Source organism: Ursus arctos, unplaced genomic scaffold (assembly GCF_023065955.2).
Source record: "Ursus arctos isolate Adak ecotype North America unplaced genomic scaffold, UrsArc2.0 scaffold_30, whole genome shotgun sequence".
Classification (NCBI taxonomy): Eukaryota; Metazoa; Chordata; class Mammalia; order Carnivora; family Ursidae; genus Ursus; species Ursus arctos.
In genome coordinates, this window is record NW_026622986.1 from 20,920,235 (window position 1) to 20,942,904 (window position 22,670).

Here is a 22,670-nt window from a genome sequence, read left to right on the forward strand (position 1 = left end):
AATGGACAGGCATGGAGTCCAACTGAGAGGTCAGAACTAAAAATAACACTAGGGAGTCATTGGCATACACACAGTGTTCAGAGTCATGGGCCTGAATGAGATCCCCTAGGAAGTGACTACAAACAGAGAAATAAGTAGTTCTTATTTAAACCCTAGACCTAGAAAAAAGGAAGATAAAGAGGCACTAGGCAAAGAAGATTGAGGAGTGGCAATAAGGTGGAAGGAAAACTAAGAGAGAATGGTCATGCTCAAGTGAAGACAGTATTTCAAAAAGGAAGTGACCACTGGATCTGACAGTACAGAAATCACTAGTCCTTGACAAGAGCAGTTCCAGTGACTAGGGGAGATGAAAGCTTAATAACCCTGTTCCTCTTATTTCTCTGAAAGTAAAGCAGCATTATAAGAGGCCTCCCGGTGTGCCTGGTTGGCTTAGTCGGTTAAGCAGTTTGATTTCAATTCAGGTCATGATCTCAGGATTGTGAGATTGAGCCCCCAGTCAGGCTCTGCAACTAGGTGTCGAGCCTGTTTAAGATTCTCTCTCTCTCTCTCTCCCTTTGCCCCCATCAACTAAAAATAATAATAATAAAATAAATGGGGCCTTCTATCTACTCCCACCACATATACTATCTGTACCATACCCACAGGTAAGACTCTGCATTCACTCCTGCTGAAACTGATCAAGGTCAGTGCTTCCATCCAAGCCACTGTACATGGCTCCTATTCCACCAAAAACGTTCCTTCAGAGTTGTTGCTGTCTCTGCTTCCTCTCTTCCTGTTCCCAACCTGCTATTTGAGTTTCTACTCTGTGTAAGACACTAGGTTAACTAAACAAAGAAAAATATAAAGAGCTTTAATATTGAGATACCCCCTCACACACCACTATTAAAAATGTAAAACAATCTATACAATGGGAAATTGCCCAAAATTTTCAAAATACTGCCTATTTCTAAACTTTTCTTCAATTCCTACATTGTTTATAAATCAGTCATTTGTAAATTCAATGCTCTTCTACTTCACACACACACACACACACACACACACACACACACTCATTATTATAAAAGATAGTCATTTACTGATACATTCCACCTACTAATGTAACCATTTAGGTAACAGTTAAAGGCATTACTCATTATCATTCTATGTGTTGTGTTGTGAGATACAAAGTATAACAAGAAGTTGGATTCGATGTCATTACTTACATCAGTAAGAGTCACAATACTGGTATAATAAATACAATGTTGAGACTAAGAGTTTAGCTCTGGAGCCAAAATGTCTGGTTTTGTATCTTACGTAAGTAGGACCTTAGCCCTTCCCTCCATGTCTCAGTTTCCTCACCTATAGAATGGGTGACAGTGTATCTACTTCATAGGTTATTAGAGCAAAAGGGTTAGAATACATGTAAAGCATACAGCACAGTGTCTGGTGCTTACTGAAACACCCCATAAATGTTAGCTATTACTGCAGTCATTCCCATTTTGTACCATATTTCCTAATTCATTCATAAGATCTGCTATCTACCTGAGGGCAAAACCCAGCAATTCACCCAATACTTCTCTTTCATATCACTGCTCTGCTCTCGCTCCCCACCTTGTAACCCATATGTAATCATTCGTTAATCTCCTGAATAAGTCTTTCCCCATCTCTTATCATTTTGTCCTGCAGCTGGACAATCATTTCTTGTCTAATATATACAATCTCCTGGCTTCTTACCTAGGCCCTAAAAATTCATCTATGCTACTGCCATTTAAAGCCCTTTAACAAGGTTTCCCAGATAAGACCCAACCTCCTTAACATATCTAGGACCATTCATGATCCTTGCCAGTAAATCTAAGTGTATCTCTCTCCCATCCCACTGCAGACTTTAATCCTTTAGTAACACTGTACTGTTTGGTAATGCCTAAAATGTGTCATGTATTTTCACAACTCCTCAGTTTACTCATTCCCTGGGTACCAAGCCATTTCATACTACGAAGTCTTTGCTTATGATAGAAAATCTTCCTTTTTTCCTCCAGGCTAAGAATAACACAGCTTGAGCATATTTTCTTATAAACCTTCCCTGAACCACAAGGCTCCTAAATCACCTTGCAAGTACCTCTATTTGTAATTTGTTATAATTACGTATTTTTTTTGTGTGTCTGTCTCTACTAACCATTAAGCACCCTGAGGCTAAGAAACTCTAAATAAATGATCAACTAATATTTGACCAGAGAGCCAAGAATATTCAATGAAAAAAAAGACAGGCTCTTCCATAAATGGTGTTGGGAGAACTGGATAGCCACGTGCAGAAAAATGAAATTGGGCCTCTGTCTCATATCATTCACAAAAATGAACTTGAAATGGATTAAAGACTTATATTTAAGACCTAAAAGTCCTACAAGAAAACATGAAGAAAAAGCTCTTTGACATTGGTCTTGGCAGCAATTTCCTGGATGTGACAACAAAAGCACAAGCAACAAAAATAAAAATCAACAAGTGGGACTACATCAAACTAAAATACAGAGCAAAGGACACAGTCAACAAAATGAAAAGGCAACCTATAGAACGGGAGAAAATGTTTTTAAATCATATATCCAATAAGAGGTTAATATCCAAAATATATAAAGAACTCATATAACTCAACAGCAAAAAAACCTAACAACCCAATTTAAAAATGGGCAGGGGAACTGAATATACGGTTTTCCAAAGAAGACACAAAATGATCAATAGGTACATGAAAAGTGCTCAATATTACTAATCATCAGGGAAACGGAAATGAAAACCATAATGGAATACCACCTCACACCTATTAAATTGGCTATGGGAAAAGAGGATCCTTGGGCAGTGTTGCTGGGGATGTAAACTGGTATAGCCACTATGGAAAACAGTACGAAGGTCCCCCCCCCCCAATTAAAAATTTAACTACCATATGATCCAGCAGTCCTATTTCTGGATATATATCCAAAAGAACTGAAATCAGGACCTCGTAGAGGTATCTGCACTCTAATTTTCACTGTAGCATTACTCAAAATAACCAAGATACGGAAACAACCTAAGTGTTTGTCATTGGATGAATGGATAAAGATGTGGGGTATACACACACACAGACACACACACAATGGAATATTATCAACCACAAGAAAGAAGAAAATCCTGTCATTTGTGACGACTTGGAAGAGACATAAGGACGTTATGCTGAATAAAATAAGTTAAGATACAGAAAGACAAACACCATATGATCTCACTTACATGTGGAATCCATAAAAGTCAAACTCAGAGGAGAGGGCAGTTAGCAGGGCTTGGGGATTGCGGAAAATGGGGAAATACTGAACAAAGGGTACACACCTTCAGTTATAAAATGAACAAGTTTGGGGACCTAATATATAGCATGGTGGTTCTAGCTAATAATATTATATCAGACACATGAATGCTGCTAAGAGTAAATCTTAAATGTTCTCACCACAAAAAAAGAAATGGTAACTAAATGAGGGGATGGAGGTGGTAGCTAATACTATGGAGTGGTAATCATTTTATAACATATAAATGTATCAAATCAACAAGTTGTACACCTTAAACTTACACAATGTTTTATGTCAATCATATCTTAATATGAATATAATAATATAAAATTATAATATAAAAGAATTCTAAATCATACTCTGGCACAGATGAAACATTCAGTAAACATCTGTTTAATAGAAGTAAACTGTAAGAGACGAGTACATAGCTTTGGTCATCATGGTACTATCATGCCAACACCGCTATAGGCAGGTTTAGGAAACTGCATCAGTACCACCTTACCAAATTATCAGTAAGAGTGACCTAGGGTGACATAAGTCTGGACAAGTGATGACCCTAGACCAAAATTATATGTAATAGAATAAGAAATTGCTTCTAGGTATGAACTGAGGGACATTTAAAAACCTGCCTACCAAAAATAGAAGAAAAAATAATTCCTCATTGACTGTAATTTGTAATTACAAACCTCAAGTCGAATATGCAGTACACCTCTATCAAGTATACTTCCAACCCCAATTCTTGCTCCTCCCAATTTCATTATCCTACATTTACTTTGTCATCAATTTCCTCACTTAAACACAAAAAACACATTTTTATATATTTATAAATATATGTATAATACATGTGTGTATGTACGTGTGTGTGTCTATCTTTTTAAAAACTTCCTCAAAGCCTTTGTGAAGCCTTTTCAAGAAATTAAAAAATATATCTCACTGGCCTAATACAGCACTTGAAATTCCCATCAACACTTAAACATTTATTTATCAAATATTTACTGAGTTTCCAACAGGTGTAAAACTCTGTGGTACATAGTGTGCATACAAAGGCGAAAGAGACTTAGCTCCAGCTCTCAGTATACAGTTCAGCAGGAATATAAACAAGTAAAAAAGTACTGTACACGCTGTGCTGGGGTCCTGTAATAGCAACAGAAGAGGAACAGTGGAGAGGCGGGAAGGCAAAACAGGCACTCTAGTAAAGGTGAAGGTCAGCCAAGAATAAGAACTACAGAATAAAGAGGAATCTGCCAGGTACAGGGGGCTAAATATTTCCAGGAAATGTTCTACTAGGCACCTCTAAAAGGCACCTACTGAAATGCGCCTGTGTTTCTTGAGAGATGGCACTGATAGCTACAGTGTATCAGTGGAAACAGGCCCTCGAATACAGAGCAGGACCTGCATCAGGGAGTTTACATCCTCACTGCTGAAGCAGACACAGCAACCAACTGCAAAAAAGCAACGGGACGCTACACGTTTATGGTATAACACAGTTTAAGCACCTACCAACAGGTTATCTCCAAGGAAAATTTCTCAAGACGCTGACCTCCAAATGGTTCAGAAGCAAGCTCTAGTAACAAGGGCTTTGTTAGAGCCAGTATGTAACACAGTAACAACAGACTAGCTGGGAGTCAGGTAGCATTTCTGGCTAATAGTAAGTACATTAACTCATGCACATTCTCAACAATAACCACCTACTTGGTATCTACTTTTTAAAAAGCATTTTTTTAATGTTTTTTTATTATATTATGTTAGTCACCATACAGTACATCCCCGGTTTCCAATGTAAAGTTCGATGATTCATTAGTTGCGTATAACACCCAGTGCAACATGCAATACGTGCCCTCTTTACTACCCATCACCGGTCTATACCATTCCCCCACACCCCCCCCCCTAACGCCCTCAGTTTGTTTCTCAGAGTCCATAGTCTCTCATGCTTCATTCCCCATTCTGATTACCCCCCCTTCTTTATCCCTTTCTTCCCCTACCGATCATCCTAGTTCTTATGTTCCATAGATGAGAGAAATCATATGATAATCGTCTTTCTCTGCTTGACTTATTTCACTTAGCATTATCTCCTCCAGTGCCGTCCATGTTGCAGCAAATGTTGAGAATTTGATCTTTCTGATAGCTGAGAAATATTCCATTGTATATATGGACAACAACTTCTTAATCCAGTCATCTGGTGAACGGCATCTCGGTTCCTTCCACGCTTTGGCTATTGTGGACAATGCTACTATGAACATTGGGGTGCATATGGCCCTTCTCTTCACTACATCTGTATTGTTGGGGTAAATACCCAGTAGAGCAATTGCTGGATCATAGGATAGCTCAATTTTTAACTTTTTAAGGGACCTCCACACTGTTTTCCAGAGTGGCTGTACCAACCTGCATTCCCACCAACAATGTAGGAGGGATCCCCTTTCTCCACATCCTCTCTAACAATTGTTTTTCTTGCCTTGTCTATTTTTGCCATTCTGACTGGGGTAAGGTGGTATCTTAGTGTGGTTTTGATTTGAATTTCCCTGATGGCTAATGATTTTGAACATTTTTTCATGTGTCTGTTAGCCATTTGTATATCATCATTGGAAAAGTGTCTGTTCATATCTTCTGCCCATTTTATGATTTGTTTCTCGCGTATTGAGTTTGAGAAGTTCTTTAGATCTTGGATACCAGTCTTTTATCTGTAGCATCATTTGCAAATATCTTCTCCCATTCCGTGGGCTGCCTCTTAGTTTTTTTGACTGTTTCCTTGGCTGTGCAGAAGCTTTTTATCTTGATGAAGTCCCACAAGTTCATCTTTTCTTTTGTTTCTCTTGTCTTTGGAGATGTGTCATGAAAAAGGTTGCTTTGGCCGATGTCGTAGAGGTTGCTGCCTATGTTCTCCTCTAGGATTTTGATGGATTCCTGTCTCACATCGAGGTCTTTCAACCATTTGGGGTTTATTTTTGTGTATGGTGTGAGAGAGTGGTCAAGTTTCATTTTTTTGCATGTAGCTGTGCAATTTTCCCAGCACCATTTATTGAAGAGACTGTCTTTTTTCCACCGGATGTTTTTTCCTGCTTTATCAAAGATTAGTTGCCCAAAGAGCTGAGGGTCCATTTCTGGGTTCTCTATTCTGTTCCATTGGTCTATGTGTCTGTTTTTGTGCCAGTACCATGCTGTCTTTGTGATCACAGCTTTGTAGTACAGCTTGAAATCCGGTATTGTGATGCCCCCAGCTTTGTTTTTTCTTTTCAACAGTTCCTTGGCGATTCGGGGCCTTTTCTGGTTCCATATAAATTTAAGGACTATTTGTTCCAGTTCTTTGAAAAATGTCATCAGTATTTTGATCGGGATAGCATTGAAAGTGTAGATTGCTCTGGGTAGCATGGACATTTTAACTATGTAAATTTTTCCGATCCATGAGCATGGAATATTTTTCCATCTTTTTGTGTCTTCCTCGATGTCTTTCAAGAGTGATTTATAGTTTCTAGAATATAGATCCTTTATGTCTCTGGTTAAGTTAATTCCAAGGTAACGTATGGTTTTTGGTGCTATTGTAAATGGGATGGATTCCGTAATTTCTCTTTCTTCAGTCTCATTGTTCGTGTATAGAAATGCAACTGATTTCTGAGCATTGCTTTTGTATCCCGCCACATTACTGAATTGCTCTGTAACTTCTAGTAGTTTGGGGGTGGATTCTTTTGGGTTTTCCATATAGAGTATCATGTCATCTGTGAAGAGAGAAAGTTTGACTTCTTCTTTGCCAATTTAGATACCTTTTATCCCTTTTTGTTGTCTGATGGCTGTTGCAAGGACTTCTAGTACTATGTTGAATAATAATGGTGAGAGTGGGAATCCTTGTCGTGTTCCTGATCTTAAGGGAAAGGCTTCCAGCTTTTCCCCATTGAGAATGATATTTGCTGTAGGCTTTTCATAGATGGCTTTTATGAGATTGAGAGATGTACCCTCTATTCCTACACTCTGAAGGGTTTTAATCAGGAAAGCATGCTGTATTTTGTCAAATGCTTTTTCTGCATCAAGAGGATCATACGGTTCCTGAGTCTTTTCTTGTTGATATGATGTATCACGCTGATCAATTTGCGAATGTTGAACCACGCTTGCATCCCAGGTATGAATCCCACTTGGTCATGATGGATAATCCTTTTAATGTACTGTTGGATTCTATTAGCCAGGATCTTGTTGAGAATTTTGGCGTCCATATACATTAGGGAAATCGGTCTGTAATTCTCCTTTTTGATGGGGTCTTTCCCTGGTTTGGCGATCAAGGTAATATTGGCCTCATAGAATGAGTTTGGTAGCTTTCCTTCTGTTTCTATTTTTTTAAATAGCTTTAGGAGAATAGGTATTATTTCTTCTTTGAATGTTTGGTAGAATTCCCCAGGAACACCGTCCGGGTCTGGAGTTTTGTTATTTGGAAGGTTGTTTATCACTGACTCAATCTCTTCAGAATTGGTCTGTTTAAAAAATCAATATCTTCCTGTTTCAGACTTGGTAGTTTATAGGTTTCCAGGAAGGCCTCCATCTCTTCCAGATTGCTTAATTTATTGGCATATAGCTGTTGATAAAAGTTGCTAATAATCTTTCCAATTTCATTGGTGTTGGTCATGACCTCTCCTTTTTCATTCATAATTTTATTAATTTGGGTCCTTTCTCTATTCTTTTGTTTAAGTCTTGCCAGCGGTCTGCCAATTTTATTCATTCTCCGAAAGAACCAGCTTCTAGTTCTGTTGATCGGCTCTGCTGTACTCCTGGTTTCTAATTCATTGATTTCTGCTCTAATCTTGGTCAACTGCTTCCTCGTGCGTGGATTAGGCCTGTCCCTCTGTTGCTGTTCCAGCTTCTTGAGGTGAGAATATAAAAACTGCATTTTAGATTTTTCTATTCTTTTTGAGTGAGGCGTGGATGGCTATGTATTTCCCCCTTAGGACTGCCTTTGCAGAATCCCATAGGTTTTGGACCGTTGTGTTTTCATTCTCGTTGGTCTCCGTAAATTGTTTAAATTGATTTTTGATTTCTTGGTTTATCGAGTCATTCCTGAGCAGGATGGTTCTTAGTCTCCAAGTGTCTGAGTTTCTTCCAAATTTTTCCTTGTGGTTGAGTTCCAATTTCAGAGCGTTGTGGTCTGAGAATACGCAGGGGATCATTTCAATCTTCTGGTATCGGTTGAGACCTGTTTTGTGACCCAGAACATGGTCTATTCTTGAGAATGTTCCATGGGCATTAGAATAGAATGGGTATTCTTTGGTTCTGGGGTGTAGTGTTCTATATATATATCTATGAGGTCCACCTCGTCGAGTATGGCATTCAAAGCCCTTGTTTCTTTGTCGATTTTTTGCATGGGTGTTCTTTCTCTTTCTGATACTGGAGTGTTGAGGTCCCCTACTATTTTTTATCTATATATCTATATATATCTTTTTATCTATATATCGTATTTTTATCTATATGTCTCCTTATTCTGGTTAAGAGTTGGCCTGTGTATCTTGCTGCTCCCCTGGTGGGGGCATATATATTTATAATTATCATATCCACTTGTTGGATACATCCTTTAAGAATAATATAGTGCCCTTCTCTGTCTGTAACTGCACTCTTTAGTTTAAAATCTAATCTGTCTGATATGAGAATTGCTACCCCAGCTTTCTTTTGAGGTCCATTGGCGTGAAACATGGTATTCCATCCCTTTACTTTCAGTCTGAATGTATCTTGAGGTTCAAAATGAGTCTCTTGTAGACAGCAAATGGATGGGTCAAGTTTTTTTATCCAGTCTGCAACCCTGTAGTGTTTTATGGGAGCATTTAGGCCATTTACATTGAGACTGATTATTGAGAGAGATGATTTTAATGATGCCATGTTGGCAGTAAAGTCTTTGTTTCTATAGATTGTGATTTTCTGTTCTGTATCCCTCTGGGGGCCTTTTTACTTTTATAAGACCCCCCTTAATATCTCCTGTAGGGCTGGTTTCATGGTTACGAAATTGGTCAATGACTGGCGATTCTGGAAGGTCTTTATTTCTCCATCAATTCTGAATGACAGCCTTGCTGGATAAAGGATCCTTGGCTGCATGTTTTTCTCTGAAAGAGCTTTAAAAATGGCCCCCCAACCCTTTCTCTCATTCCAGGTCTGTGTAGACAGGTCTGATGTAATTCTGATATCTTTGCCTTGGTACATGAGAAATTTCTTTGCCCTGGCCGCTTTCAATACTGTATTCTTGGATCTAATATTTGCGAAATGCACTATGACGTGACGTGGAGTAGGTTTGTCGTGGTTGAGCTTGGGAGGGGTCCTCTCTGCCTCTTGGACGCGAATGTTTGTTTCCCTCGCTAGATTAGGGAAGTTTTCAGCTACAATTTGTTCAAATATCTCTTCTAGACCTCTGTTTTTCTCCACCCCCTCGGGGATGCCGATGATTCTGACATTGGAACGTTTCATTGAGTCAGTAATCTCCCGTAACCTACATTCCTGTGTGTGGATTTTTTTGAGTCCAGATTCTATTCTAGTTTTTTTTCTACTAACCCATCCTCCAATTCGCTGATTCGTTCTTCTGCCTCATTCACCCTGGCCGTCAGAGCCTCTAGTTTTGACTGCATTTGGCTCATAGAATTTTTAATTTCTGCCAGATTCACTCTCATTTCCGCCCTTAGAGATTCTATATTCTCATTAACATTTTCGTTAATACTTTTTACAAGTCTACACATCATCTTGACCATTATTACTCTGAATTCCATTTCTGATAATTTGGTTATATCCATATCCATTAGTTCTGTGGCAGAGGCCACAGACTCATTGTCTTTTCTTTGCTGGGGGAGGGGGGGAAACTTCTCCTTCTCGTCATTCTGATGAGGAGCGGTTGCGGGGTTGTCCAGAGCCCAAATTATTGACCGGGACCCAGGCTGTGCACCCTTGTTTTATAGGGATCTTAGGGATATGGGCTTCTTCTTTTTTTTCTTTTTTCTTTTTTTTTTTTTAAAGATTTTATTTATTTATGTGACAGAGAGACAGGCAGCGAGAGAGGGAACACAAGCAGGGGAGTGGGAGAGGAAGAAGCAGGCTCCCAGTAGAGAAGCCCGATGAGGGACTCGATTCCAGAACACCGGGATCACGCCCTGAGCCGAAGACAGACGCTTAAGGACTGCACTACCCAAGCGCCTGGGGATGTGGGCTTCTTGATTTTTCAGCCTGCCTTCTGGGGGAGGGGCCTGCCGTGCCGATACTCAGGCAACCCTGTTTGGGTAGAGTTTCCGTGTCCCCTGCAAGGGGGGATGGGAATGGGCACACTGTGAGCCGGTATTTCCGGGCTTTTGTTCTCTGGCAGCTTTCCCTGGTGGTTTGCTGTGCATCTTCTGAGAGGCAGAGCAGCAGTGGCCGAATCTCTGCCTCTGTCTCAGAACAGAGGGATCGCAGACCGTTCTCCACTGATGTTCTGGCCACTTTAACTCCGTTACTGTTGGTGCTGCTCAACCCTGCAGCATCCACGGATGTGCGCCCCACACCCGGCGTCCCAGCCATCACTTCCAGGGCCGTCGCGTCTCTGTCTTTTGTGTTTCTAACACCGCCAGCTGCCAGCCGACAGCCACCCCCGCGCGCTCCTGGAGCTCCCGGTCTCAGTCTGGTTCCAGTGAACACACCAGAGTTCCGTGAGAAGTCTCGTGGCGCGCACTCCCGGCTCACGGTCTCAGTCTGTTCTTTCGCGGGTGCCATCCGCGAGTCCGCCCGCTCCCCCATGCAGGTGGCTACCGCTTCCCAGCGCCCAAACACGGCGGCTCCCTCCCCCTTCCGTTTATCTTCTGATATCTGTGTGCGGTTTCATGGCTCCCCGCTTCGTACCTCAATACTCAGTGCTGGAGATGTTCATTTGTAGAGATCCAGGTGTATCTTCCTGCGTCTCAGGCTGATTCCGTGGATGTTCAGGCTGGTCTGGTACCTATCCAGCTCGACTCAGGGGACCGGCTGAAAAAGGGGTCCCCTACTCCTCCCTTTTAAAAAGCATGTTATTCCTTACCAATTTGTTTATTATCCACGTAAGGGTATTCATTTTCATCAAATTTCAACTTAAAATTAAAAAAAAAAAAAAGTCCTAGAAGAGAAAGAGCTATACCTAACATTTTTTTTCCTATGCTATATAACCCAGTAGGAAATGCCCTGTCTTTCGATGTCTATAATTGGCCTCCCCATTACCCTTCTTCTTAAGGTCACTTAGGAATTCTAGTTGTGATCACAAAATGATGTGTAAAAATCCCCAGTGTCCCCAGTGTGACTCTTTTGAGGATGAATAATGCAACAGTGATGGTAACAGCGGCATTCCTGGGCAACTTCAACACAGATGGAAAAGTTTCTACAAACTGTGCCTGTGCTACCAAGAAACTCCTGTTATGAGTCAGAATATCATGACTTTTAGAATGACACACTGCTGAATTCTTAATGCCTATCTTTTACTCACTTCAAAGGAAAAGACTTCAGTTTAAATTTCCACTGAAGGAGAAGAAACACTTACGTAATTCTAAATTTTATCATATATAATCACTTAACTATGATAGCAGGATTATAAGTAAATAGCCAAAACACTGGTCTGTCATTTCATGTTCAGCTTCTGGACACATGAACTATAGAAGCATTTGGTTTCTTTTATCTCTCCTTTCAAATGCTTTATCTTGCAATAATATACTAAATTCTGACACAGGGCAAAAAAAAGGAAATATTTGTTTTAGGAGACATGCCAGAACTATAAATTCTAGAACAATAGTGATAAAAACATTTAGATTTTTATATGAAATTTGTGGAGGATAAATTATAGTTATCAAATTTAAGTTTCATTAAAGTCCTTCAAATATCATCATATACTAAAAACAAAATCAAAACCAAGTTATGGGTTGGGTTCAAAATGGCAGTGCAGGAAGACCCTGAAGTCACTCCATCCCATGAATGTAACAAATACAGAACTACATATGAAATAATTTACTCTTAAAACTGGACAAAGAGAACCTCTGTGACAAAGGACAAAAACCAGTGACACAGGCAGGAGAGGCAGAGACGCCATCTGGACAAAAAACCCCATCCCAGGCACTGTGATTCACAATTGGGTGAGATCTCAAATATAAATACATTTCCCCTGAGGAGAGATCTAACCTTTAGAGCCCACATGGGGGGAGCCCCCAAAATGTTGGCTTTGAAAACCAATGGCAATTATATCCATGAAAACCACAGACTACAGGGAACAAAGAACTCACTCTTAGAGCACTAGCCATGCAAACTCAGTCAGAATCCAGCACTATAACACCAATTTGAAAAGCGCCTAGACCATATATAAACAAGAACCACTTACTAATCTTGAAGTGCCTGCCAGAGAGACAGGAAACTGTTGGGACTTTCCTCAGGGACAGAAACACTGGTAGGAGCCATATTAGTGACCTCACCCTATCTTGCTAATGTCCATGTTAGCAAGTGCCATTTTGAAACTATCCTAACCTGCTAGAGACAGCAGTCATGTCCAGTGAAGAATCCTGACCACATGCATAGCACAACCATGAGGGACAGTCAGGCGAGGGCAACAGCCCTGCCTACCACCCTGACATAGCACATCTGCAAGACACAGCCCAATCAGGCACTAGCCCCACCTACTCCCACACCACAAACTGAGCCCTGACACAGCAGACAGGCACACACAATCCACACTAGGGATACCCTGTAAGCACCTAGCTTTGCTCAGACAGGATTGTGCTTCTGTGCTCTACATGAAATTTCCTACACAAGGCCACTCCTTCAAGACTGAGATAAGTAGTCAATTTACCTAATACAAAGAAACAAACACAGAGTCAGGCAAAATGAAGAAACAGAGGAATATGTTCCAACCAAAGAGCAAGAAAAAATATCAGAAAAAGACATTAATGAAACAGCAATTAGCAAACAGATAAGAGTTCAAAGTAATGGTCATAAAGAAGCTCACCACACTCAGAAGAAGAATGGATGAACACAGGGATATCTTCAACAAGGAGACAGAAAATATAAGAAAGTACCCAACAAAAGTAACAGAACTGAAAAATACAGTAACTGAACTGAAAAATGTACTGGGCAGGTACAACAGCAGGCTGGATGAATCCAAAGTTGGGATACAAAGAGAACTCGTCCAGAAGGAACAGAAAAAAAGAATGAAAACAAATGAATACTGTTAGTAAAATATTAAGCAGAATAGCATTCCCATTATAGGATCCCAGAAGGAGAAGACAGAAAGAAAACACCAAAAAACTTATCTGAAGAAACAATAGCTGAAAACTTCCCTAATCTGGAGAATGAAACAAACATGCAGGTCCAGGAAGCTCAGAGAGCTCTCAAGATGAACCCAAAAGATCTACACAAGGGCACAGTACAATTAAAATGGTGAAAGTTAAAGGGAAAATCCTAAAAGCAATAACGGAAAAACAACTAATTCATACAAGAGAAACCCCATGAGGCTATCAGCAGATTTTTCGGCAGAAACTATAGACAGAATACAGTATTCACAGTGCTAATGGAAAAAAAAACAAAAAACAAAAAAAAAAACTCCAACCAAAAATTCTCTACCGAGCAAGATTATCATTCAGAATTGAAGGAGATTAAATGTTTTCCAGATAAGCAAAAGCTAAAGGAATTCATCATCACTAAACCTGGCTTTACAAGAAATGTTAAAGGGATAACTTTAACGTAAAAAGAAATGGCATTAATTAATAATAAGAAAACATATAAAAGCAAAAATCTCATTGGAAAAGGTAATATATAGTAAAGGTAGATCAATCACTTACAGAGCAAGTAGGAGGATTAAAATACAAAAATAGTAAAATTTACTAAAACTGTAATAATTAATGGACATTTAAAATAAAAAATGCAAAATGACACACCAAACATATAAAAAACGGAGGTAGAGGGAAAAAATGTAAAGTTTTGGACTGTGTTCAAATTTAAGTTGCTATCAATTCAAAACAAAGTTATATGCACAGCAAGTTCCATGTGAACCTCATGGTAACCACAAAGCAAAAACTTACAGTAAATATACAAAAGAAAATGAGAAAAAAATCTAAACATACACTAAAGAAAGCCATCACACCACAAGGGAGGAGAGAAAGTGAAGGAACAGAGAGGAACTATGAAAATAGCCAGAAAACAATTAACAAAGTGGCATGTAACATATACCTATCTATAATTAGTTTAAATGTAAATGGACTAAACTCTCTAATCAAAAAAGATGGAATAGATGAATAGATAAAAAACATGACCCATCTATATGCAGTCTACGAAAGACTTACTTCAAAGTAAGGACAGAAACAGACTGAAAGTGAAGGGCTAGAGAAAGATATTCCATGCAAATGGAAACAAAAAGAAAGCTGAAGTAGCTATACTCACATTAGACAAAATAAGCATCAGAAGACTAATTAAACTGAGCCTGGGTGGCTCAGTCAGTTAAGCATCTGTCTTCACCTCAGGTCATGATCTCAGGGTCCTGGGATCAAGCACCGTGTCAGGTTCTCTGCTCAGTGGGGACTCTGCTTCTCCCTCTGCACCCTCCCCCCTTGTACTCTCTCAAATAAATAAAATAAAGTCTTAAAAAAAAAAAAAAAAAAGGAAGACTGTAATAGACAAAGGGCATTACATAATGATATAAAAGGTCAATCCAAAAGAAAACACAACATCTATAAATATATATGCATCCAACATAGTAGCAACAACATATACAAAGTAATTATTAACAGACCTAAAGAGAGGAATGGACAATAATACAGTAACAGTAGAGAACTTTAACATCCCACTTATATCAATGGGTAGATCATCCCAACAGAAAATCAATAAAAAACATCAGCCTTAAACAACATATTGGACCAGATGAACTTAATAGATATTTAAAGAACACAACATCCAAAAAGAACAGAATACACATTCTTCTCAAATGCATATGGAACATAGTCTAGGACAGATCACATGTCAGACTACAAAACAAGTCTCAATAAATTCAGGAAAACTGAAATCATATCAAGCATCTTCTCTGGCCATGATGAAGAAAACTGGAAAAACTACAAATAGATGAGATTAAACAATATGCTATGGAACATCACTAACTCAATAAAGAAATAAAAAAAAATTTAAAAACCTAGAGACAAATCAACAGAAATACCTATGGGATGCTGCAAATGTGGTTTTAAGAGGGAAGACAAAAGCACACAGATCAGTGGGACAACACTGAAAGCTCAAAATTACACCCATACACATAGGGACAATTAATTTACAACAAAGTAGCCAAGAACATACAATGTAGAAAGGACAGTATCTTCAGTAAAAGGTGTTGTCAATACTGGATAGCCAAATGCAAAAGAATGAAACTAGACTACCAGCTTACACCATCCACAAAAATTAATTCAAAATGGATTAAAGACTTGAATGTAAAACCTGATACCATAAAATTTTCTAGAAGAAATCACAGGTGGTAATAAGCTCTTTGACATCAATCTTAGCAATATCTCTGTGGATCTGACTCCAAAGGCAAGAGAAACAAACAAAAAATGAATGAATGAATGGTATTACATCAAAATAAAAAGCTTCTTCTGCACAGCAGAAGAAACCATCATCAAAATGAAAAGGCAACCTACTGAATGGGAGAAAGTTTTTGCAAATCATATATCTGACAGGGGATTAATATCCAAAATATATAAAGAATTCATATAACTCAACAACAAGAAACCAAACAATCCAATTTAAAAAGGGGAAGATGATATGAATAAACATTTTTCCAAAGAAGACCTAAAGATGGCAAAGAGGCACAGGAAAGATGTTCAACATCAGTAATTATCATGGAAATGCAAATCAAAATCACAACGAGGTATCACCTTACACCAATTAGAATGGGTATTATCAAAAAGACAAGAAATAACAAGTGTCAATGAGGCAGTACAAAAAAGGAAATCATCATATACTGTTGGTGGGAATGTAAAGTGGTGCACCCAACAGTATGGAGATTCCTCAAAAAATTAAGAATAGAATAACTATATGATCCAACTGTTCCTCTTCTGGGTATTTATCTGAAGAATACAAAAATATTGATTTGAAAAGATATATCCACCCTTATGTTCACTGCAGGATTATTTACAATAGCCAAGGAATGGAAATAACCAAAATGTCCACTGATGTATTAATCGATAAAGAACAGATGTGTGGGTGTGTGTGTATGTGTATAGTAGTATATGTAGTGTATATATACTACTCAGGCATGAAATCTTACCACTTGAGACAACATGCATGGACCTTAAAAGTATTGTCATGTTAAGTGAAATAAATCAGATAAAGACAAATATCATATGATTTCTGTGGAATCTAAAAAAAAATCAACCACCAAACCAAACTCATACAGAGAACAGATTGGAGGTTACCAGAGGGGAAGAGGGTGAGTGGGTGGGTAGAATGGTTCAAGGAGGTCTACTGAATGGTGATGGAGGTAACTAGATTTTTAGTGGCTATCACTTTATAGTGCATACAGATAAAGAATTAAAATGTACATCTGAAACTTATACGACAATTTCACCTTGATAAAAAGAAAAATGATAGGAATTTTAAAAAATATAGAACCAAGACTTGAATAGAGCAGTTCAGTGAGTCAGTAAGACAGAAGACTAGCTTGCTGGCTAGTAAATGCAATAATGCAGTGTTTCAGGTAGAACCACAAATGGAGCTGATCATCTGGTGTTAGTGATGGCATCTATCCTAGGTTTTTCCTATGCAGCTCTTACTGTTACAGGTGATTGGAGGCATTTAAGAGTTATAACAGCACTAACTCCAAACAACAGCAAAACAACAGTCAAAAATCAAATTACTTAGGGTAAGAAGCCTGAGTCTGCTGACTGGGAAGGGCTGGGTTTACAGATGGTGGAACTGCTCCTTGGCTGAGAGAAGACAGTTGCTCTGGAGGAAGACTGTAGCTCTGGAGATGGCTCATCTGTGCACTTCCTGCAACCAGGTAAGCACCACTTTGGGGAGGCCCTGGATATACCTATAACAGTTCATGATTTAAAAAAAAAAAAAAAAATTACATTTTCTAAGATTTTTTTTAAAGATTTTTTTTAATTTTTATTTATTTGAAGAGAGAGAGACAGCCAGCAAGAGAGGGAACACAAGCAGGGGGAGTGGGAGAGGAAGAAGCAGGCTCCCAGCGGAAGAGCCCGACATGGGGCTCAATCCCAGGACTCCGGGATCACGCCCTGAGCCGAAGGCAGACGCTTAACGACTGCACCACCCAGGCGCCCCACATTTTGTAAGATTTTAAAAGGTATGCCAAAATTTCTTTGTAAAGACATTCAGTTACGAAGTGAACAACAATGAAATCTCTGAAATCTTTTTAAAAGTTACTTCTTTTGATAGGCATTTAAAAAAAACTTTTCAGTGAAGTGGGCTTCCGATGATTTTTGTTCTTAGGTAAACATGAGCTAAACTTGTGTTTATCTCATGTAGAAGCAGTAAAGGAACTTATCTTGAAACTTTATACTAATATCATCTTTTTCCATATTGATATTTTAAGTACTTTCCTAAAAGGAACCCCAAAAAAATGTTTAAGAAGTATCTTTGAATTCACCGTTTCATGTCAATAGACTGCATTTACTTATAGATACAATTTATATTTCCTACATTACAGTTCAGTGAACACAGAGCAAGCTAACTTTCAAAAGCAGGTGTCAGCAAACATTTTTACAAAAGTCCAGATAATAAATATTTAAGGCTTTGTGGGCCTCTCTGAACTCTGCCCATATAGAAAGCAGCCAGGAACAATGTATAAACGAGTAAGGATGGCTATGTTACAGCAAAGGTTTGTTAAAAAAAAAAAAACAGGTGGGAGGCTGGATTTCGCCTTTGGGCTATTGTTTGGCCACTCATGCATCTAAAAACTATACTTATTTTACTCTAAAGAGATTGACCTCTTAAAATGCCCAAAATCTTAAACACATGTAATATTCTAATTTTCTGTAGTATTCATTAGATCCTTCCATTTCATATACTTGAAAAGAGAACTCCGTTGTCTATGTAGTCAGACTCTTATCAGCTGTTAAAATAGTAGTAACACAATCATCTTAGCACTTCTTTTAAGCCATAAGAGACTCACCACACATCAAAATACAGAAGGTCTTAATTATAAACAGAGCTATTCCACTCTTCTTAAATGCATTGCTTTTGTACTTTGCAAATGAAACATGAAGAGTTTTTGTTTTTGTCTCAAACTGGTATCAGGGGGTATGAGTAGGTGTCAACTAGCCGCATGTTGCTCAAATCTGACTGCTCAGCTCCAGGAATCTGGCCCCTCATTTCAGGGGAAGTGGGCCATTTTTTAAGAAAAAAAATAATTTGCACAAAGTCTGTGCCACTCTGCATAAGTAAAATGGAGTGCCTGGCTAATTATTCCCTATACAGTAAACTTACTGAGTTTGTGGGAAAAGGGCGCTTGAAATAGTTGTTTAGGGTGAATAAGGGGGAAAAGGTCTCTCTATATTACATTCTACCTCTTTTCATGTAAAGGAAGAGGGAAAAACTCAGATTAAAGCAACTTACTATAAAACCAAAAACTGCAGATACCCAGAAAAATTCAGTAATAATTTAGTAATAATCAGACAAAAAATGCAGTTCTTAACCAGATAATTACATATGAAGTTTTAGAAATATATAGATGTTTGGGTTTTACTCTTGAACATTTTGATTCAATAGGTTTTGGGTGGTGCCAAGGAACATGTATTTTTGTTTTTTTAAGTTTGATTAGTGATTCTGATGCACACCCTTGAAGAAAAACAATTTTTTAAAAAGAATAACTGGAATAATTAGTGTATTATACATTGTATTTATCAAGTAAAAAATTCTTTTAAACTTTATTTTAAGATTACTTTCAGAAAGTTTCACATTTTACAAAAACACAGCCATTCCAAATAATCTTAAATATATTGAAAATTTTAAATGATACACTTGAGGGGCTACCTGAGTGGCTCAGTCAGTAAGCATCCAACTCTTGACTTTGGCTCAGGTCATGATCTCAGGGTCTGAGGTGGAGCCCCAAGTGAGGCTCTGCACTAAGCGGGGAGTCTGCTTGAGATTCTCTCTCTCTCCCTTTCCCTTTGCCATGCCCTCCACTCACATGCTCTCTCTAAAATAAATAAAATCTTTAAAAAAACAAAAATAAAAAATAAAATGATATACTTGATTTTTTAAAAGCTTACCTGAGAACCAGAAACACCAGATGACTGCATATAATACTGCTGATTCTGTAATTTTGCATACATGGAATACATTGGATCTTCATTCATTAACTTGGTATACAGTGAAAGTGCTTCCATCACTTTAACATTAAGTTCTGAGAGTTCTGAATGTTTTCTGAAATATTACACAGTAATTTCAAACACAATGCTATTCAAATGATACGATGTTCTAAATAAGAAGGCACATAAAATAGCAAACAGTAATATAGACATTACTAAAAATTAAACCTTATGGCAGAAAATTTCCTGTTTTAGCTCCAAGGCAACCAAAACTGCTTAAGGCACTGTGCTGGGAGAACTCTAGCTTATTACTGTACTTAACTTTACCTTGAAATAACTAGGTGTCCCTAGTCAAGAAGAGATGGGTGGATCATTTGTGGGCTCTGGTAATGCCACTTAAAGCATTACAATGACTACAATAGGTAACCATTTTTTTTTTAAAAAAAGACTAATATAATTAAGGTCAAATAAATGCTCACCTTAAAAAAAAAAAGGCAGGTGTTTCTAATTCTAATTCCCATATCTATAGTGAATGAGAACTGGTTCTTCTGGCATATCTTTAAAATAAAAAAATAATAAAAAGGCAGCTCTATCCCAGTATGCACTTAAAGAGAACTTCAGGGAAGAAGATATACAATATAGATACAACACATGTTCTTTTACCTATCAATATCTTCCAGCTTTTCATCAATGAGAGGTCCCATCTGGTGACACATTGCTAAGATAACAAGATTTAAAGAAACATAAGTAAACATAGCAAAAGTAAGCACATCCCTCATGGATATCCATATAAGTGAGACTAGGTCACAGAGGAGTGGAAATGTTAACATTTTTTATATCATTCTCAACTTTATTTAAATATAAAAGCATCTGCAACAGAACACTGGATATAATCTCTGGTTATTCTTTACGTGTAAGGTTAATGGAAAACAAAGTCTACCTTCAAGATGAAGTAACTCTGGAAGATCTGGCTGGTCATCACTGGGATCTGTACTTTGCAACATCTGTAGCAACTGGTCCATTTTGTCCTAAAGGAATTAAATAGTTAATAAAAAAAGCAACAAATCGTTATGCAACAATATGGTCTCACTTCATTAATCAGATAATGGATGGAGAATTTTGGTGATTCATATGGAGACTCCAATTTTGCCTTTACGTATTTAGTATCTGTTCTCTTTAGTAACACGTGAAGTCAGAGCCTTGAAAGTTCTTCCCACTTACTTTTGAAACTGCTAACAGAGACTCTCTTAAATGAGAAGAAACATATTTAAACTTAAAATGTGTGAGTTCTTCAATCTGTTATGTCATGCTTGTGGATTTCTGTGTCATTTTGTTTTGGAGCAGCTGTCGCCTTGCCATGCTGACAGGTGTAACTTCTCTCTCAAGATGGCATTACTTATGACTAACAACTCGTTATTGCTTCTCCACCATGGTGAATACAGCAGCTGTTTCAGTGAGGCATAGCTCAGCTATATTGCAGCTCTTCTCCTTCTAAGTAGGGCCATAACATTTTATTCTACATTTTCTTTCCACCAATATTTCAGTCTGTTATAAAAGGAAGGAAGAAGATTTGTGGTTTCTCTATTTTCCTATGTGAAAGGCTGGAAGGCATCTCAAAGCAAGGACGCAGATTTCAGAATCTTCCCTTATAAAAACCAATGGAACTAATGAAGCCATCATTATATAAGTACATCTATATATTATACAAGTGTATATGTACTTACATGTAAGTTTTTAAGCGTCAAAATACTGATCTCATGTACCAAAGAACACTACTGCAATAATAACAAAGTTTTCTCCATGCAACGGTTTTTACATGGTTACGCTACTAACCATAGGTACGTTAGGTAAATAATGTAGAAGACTACCAATTTTATACGTCATTTAAACCAAAACAAAGACTCTGTTTCTACAAAGAACAGCTTGAGAGATGAACTAATCACTGGTGAGTGAAAATGACATAAGTATATAAAAAACTCTTCTAAAGTCAAAAGAATTTTATATCTTGTAATGGATACTATTTTTCAATGTAGAAGATTCACAATTTTCAGTTTAAGTAGCCTAGAAAAGAAGGCATGTGTCAGAAAAGTTTGCCTACAGCAAAGAAAAAAAAAAGTGGAGGGAAGTGGAGGTAACATGAGAAAGTCAACGAACATCTGGATAATTTTTGTTTTATTTGTTTACAGAAAATTACAGCTATTTGAAATTATCTAATATCAGAGAAATAAGATTTCTATACCGACCACTAGACTGACTCTATACACATTTTCTTATGCAGCGTAATTGGTCAAACATAACTCTTCCTGATTCACTTAGATTCCCTGGCTCTCAGCACAGTCTTCAACAGTCTTTCTCTAAAAGAGGACTCTTCAAACTTTCTGTTTATGGTTCCTCCCAAAGAAGACAAAAACCTATAAAATCCCTTCAAATATTTTAAAGATGACATATTATTTTTCATTGTAAGTTTAAAATGTTACAAAGGATGTAATTTCCAGAGCATTAAATACTGATCTTTGCAAATAAAAGTCACATACTCTATTAAATATATTCCATCCAAAAATTTTTCACTACAACTGTGTTTGCAATAATAATTTTTAAAAAACCACAAGAAAACCTGCAAAAAACCTAAGCTCCAATAGTAAAATAATTATATCATACAAACCCATTCGATGGAATGCTAAGCAGGAATTTTAAATAATGAGACTAGAGAGACAGTTTCAAAGACAATCTTTGCTTTGTCTATACTGCTTGAATTTTATAACATAAAATCCATCGATTAATCAAGTAATCAATTTTTTTTAAAGATGACAATAACAGCACTTCAACTTCAATCCCAAGTACAAACAACTCTCACAGAGGAAACCACTTACTTCATCAATAAAGGCTTGCTCCGGTTCTGGCTCTATTGTTTCTACTTGAACATCATCACTAAATTGTACCGTCTTCTTCTCCGTCTTAACTGTAAAACATGTAATATTTATCTTTTCCTTATAATAAACTTAAAATTCTATTTAAAGCACTTTAAATTACACGAGAGAATTTGGATTTTTCTTTTATTCCCTTCAATCTGAGAGACTCAATTTAAGGAATAATTCGAGTACAGATTTAGGCAATAATGAGAGAACATTATTTTATGGAATTCTGTGAAGAT

General features: G+C 37.7%; 1 protein-coding gene across 1 annotated transcript in view; it reads right to left on the reverse strand.

Moving 5' to 3' along the window:
• Positions 1 to 22,670, reverse strand: part of STAM (signal transducing adaptor molecule) — a 101,775-nt gene that overhangs the window by 2,388 nt on the left and 76,717 nt on the right. The window contains exons 9-13 of the mRNA XM_048219540.2: positions 22,390 to 22,478; positions 20,460 to 20,547; positions 20,183 to 20,237; positions 19,481 to 19,634; positions 17,102 to 17,277 (exon numbers count right to left, since the gene is read on the reverse strand). Of these exons, the coding sequence (XP_048075497.1) occupies positions 17,102 to 17,277; positions 19,481 to 19,634; positions 20,183 to 20,237; positions 20,460 to 20,547; positions 22,390 to 22,478 (562 nt within the window). The remainder of the gene's footprint in view (positions 1 to 17,101; positions 17,278 to 19,480; positions 19,635 to 20,182; positions 20,238 to 20,459; positions 20,548 to 22,389; positions 22,479 to 22,670) is intronic.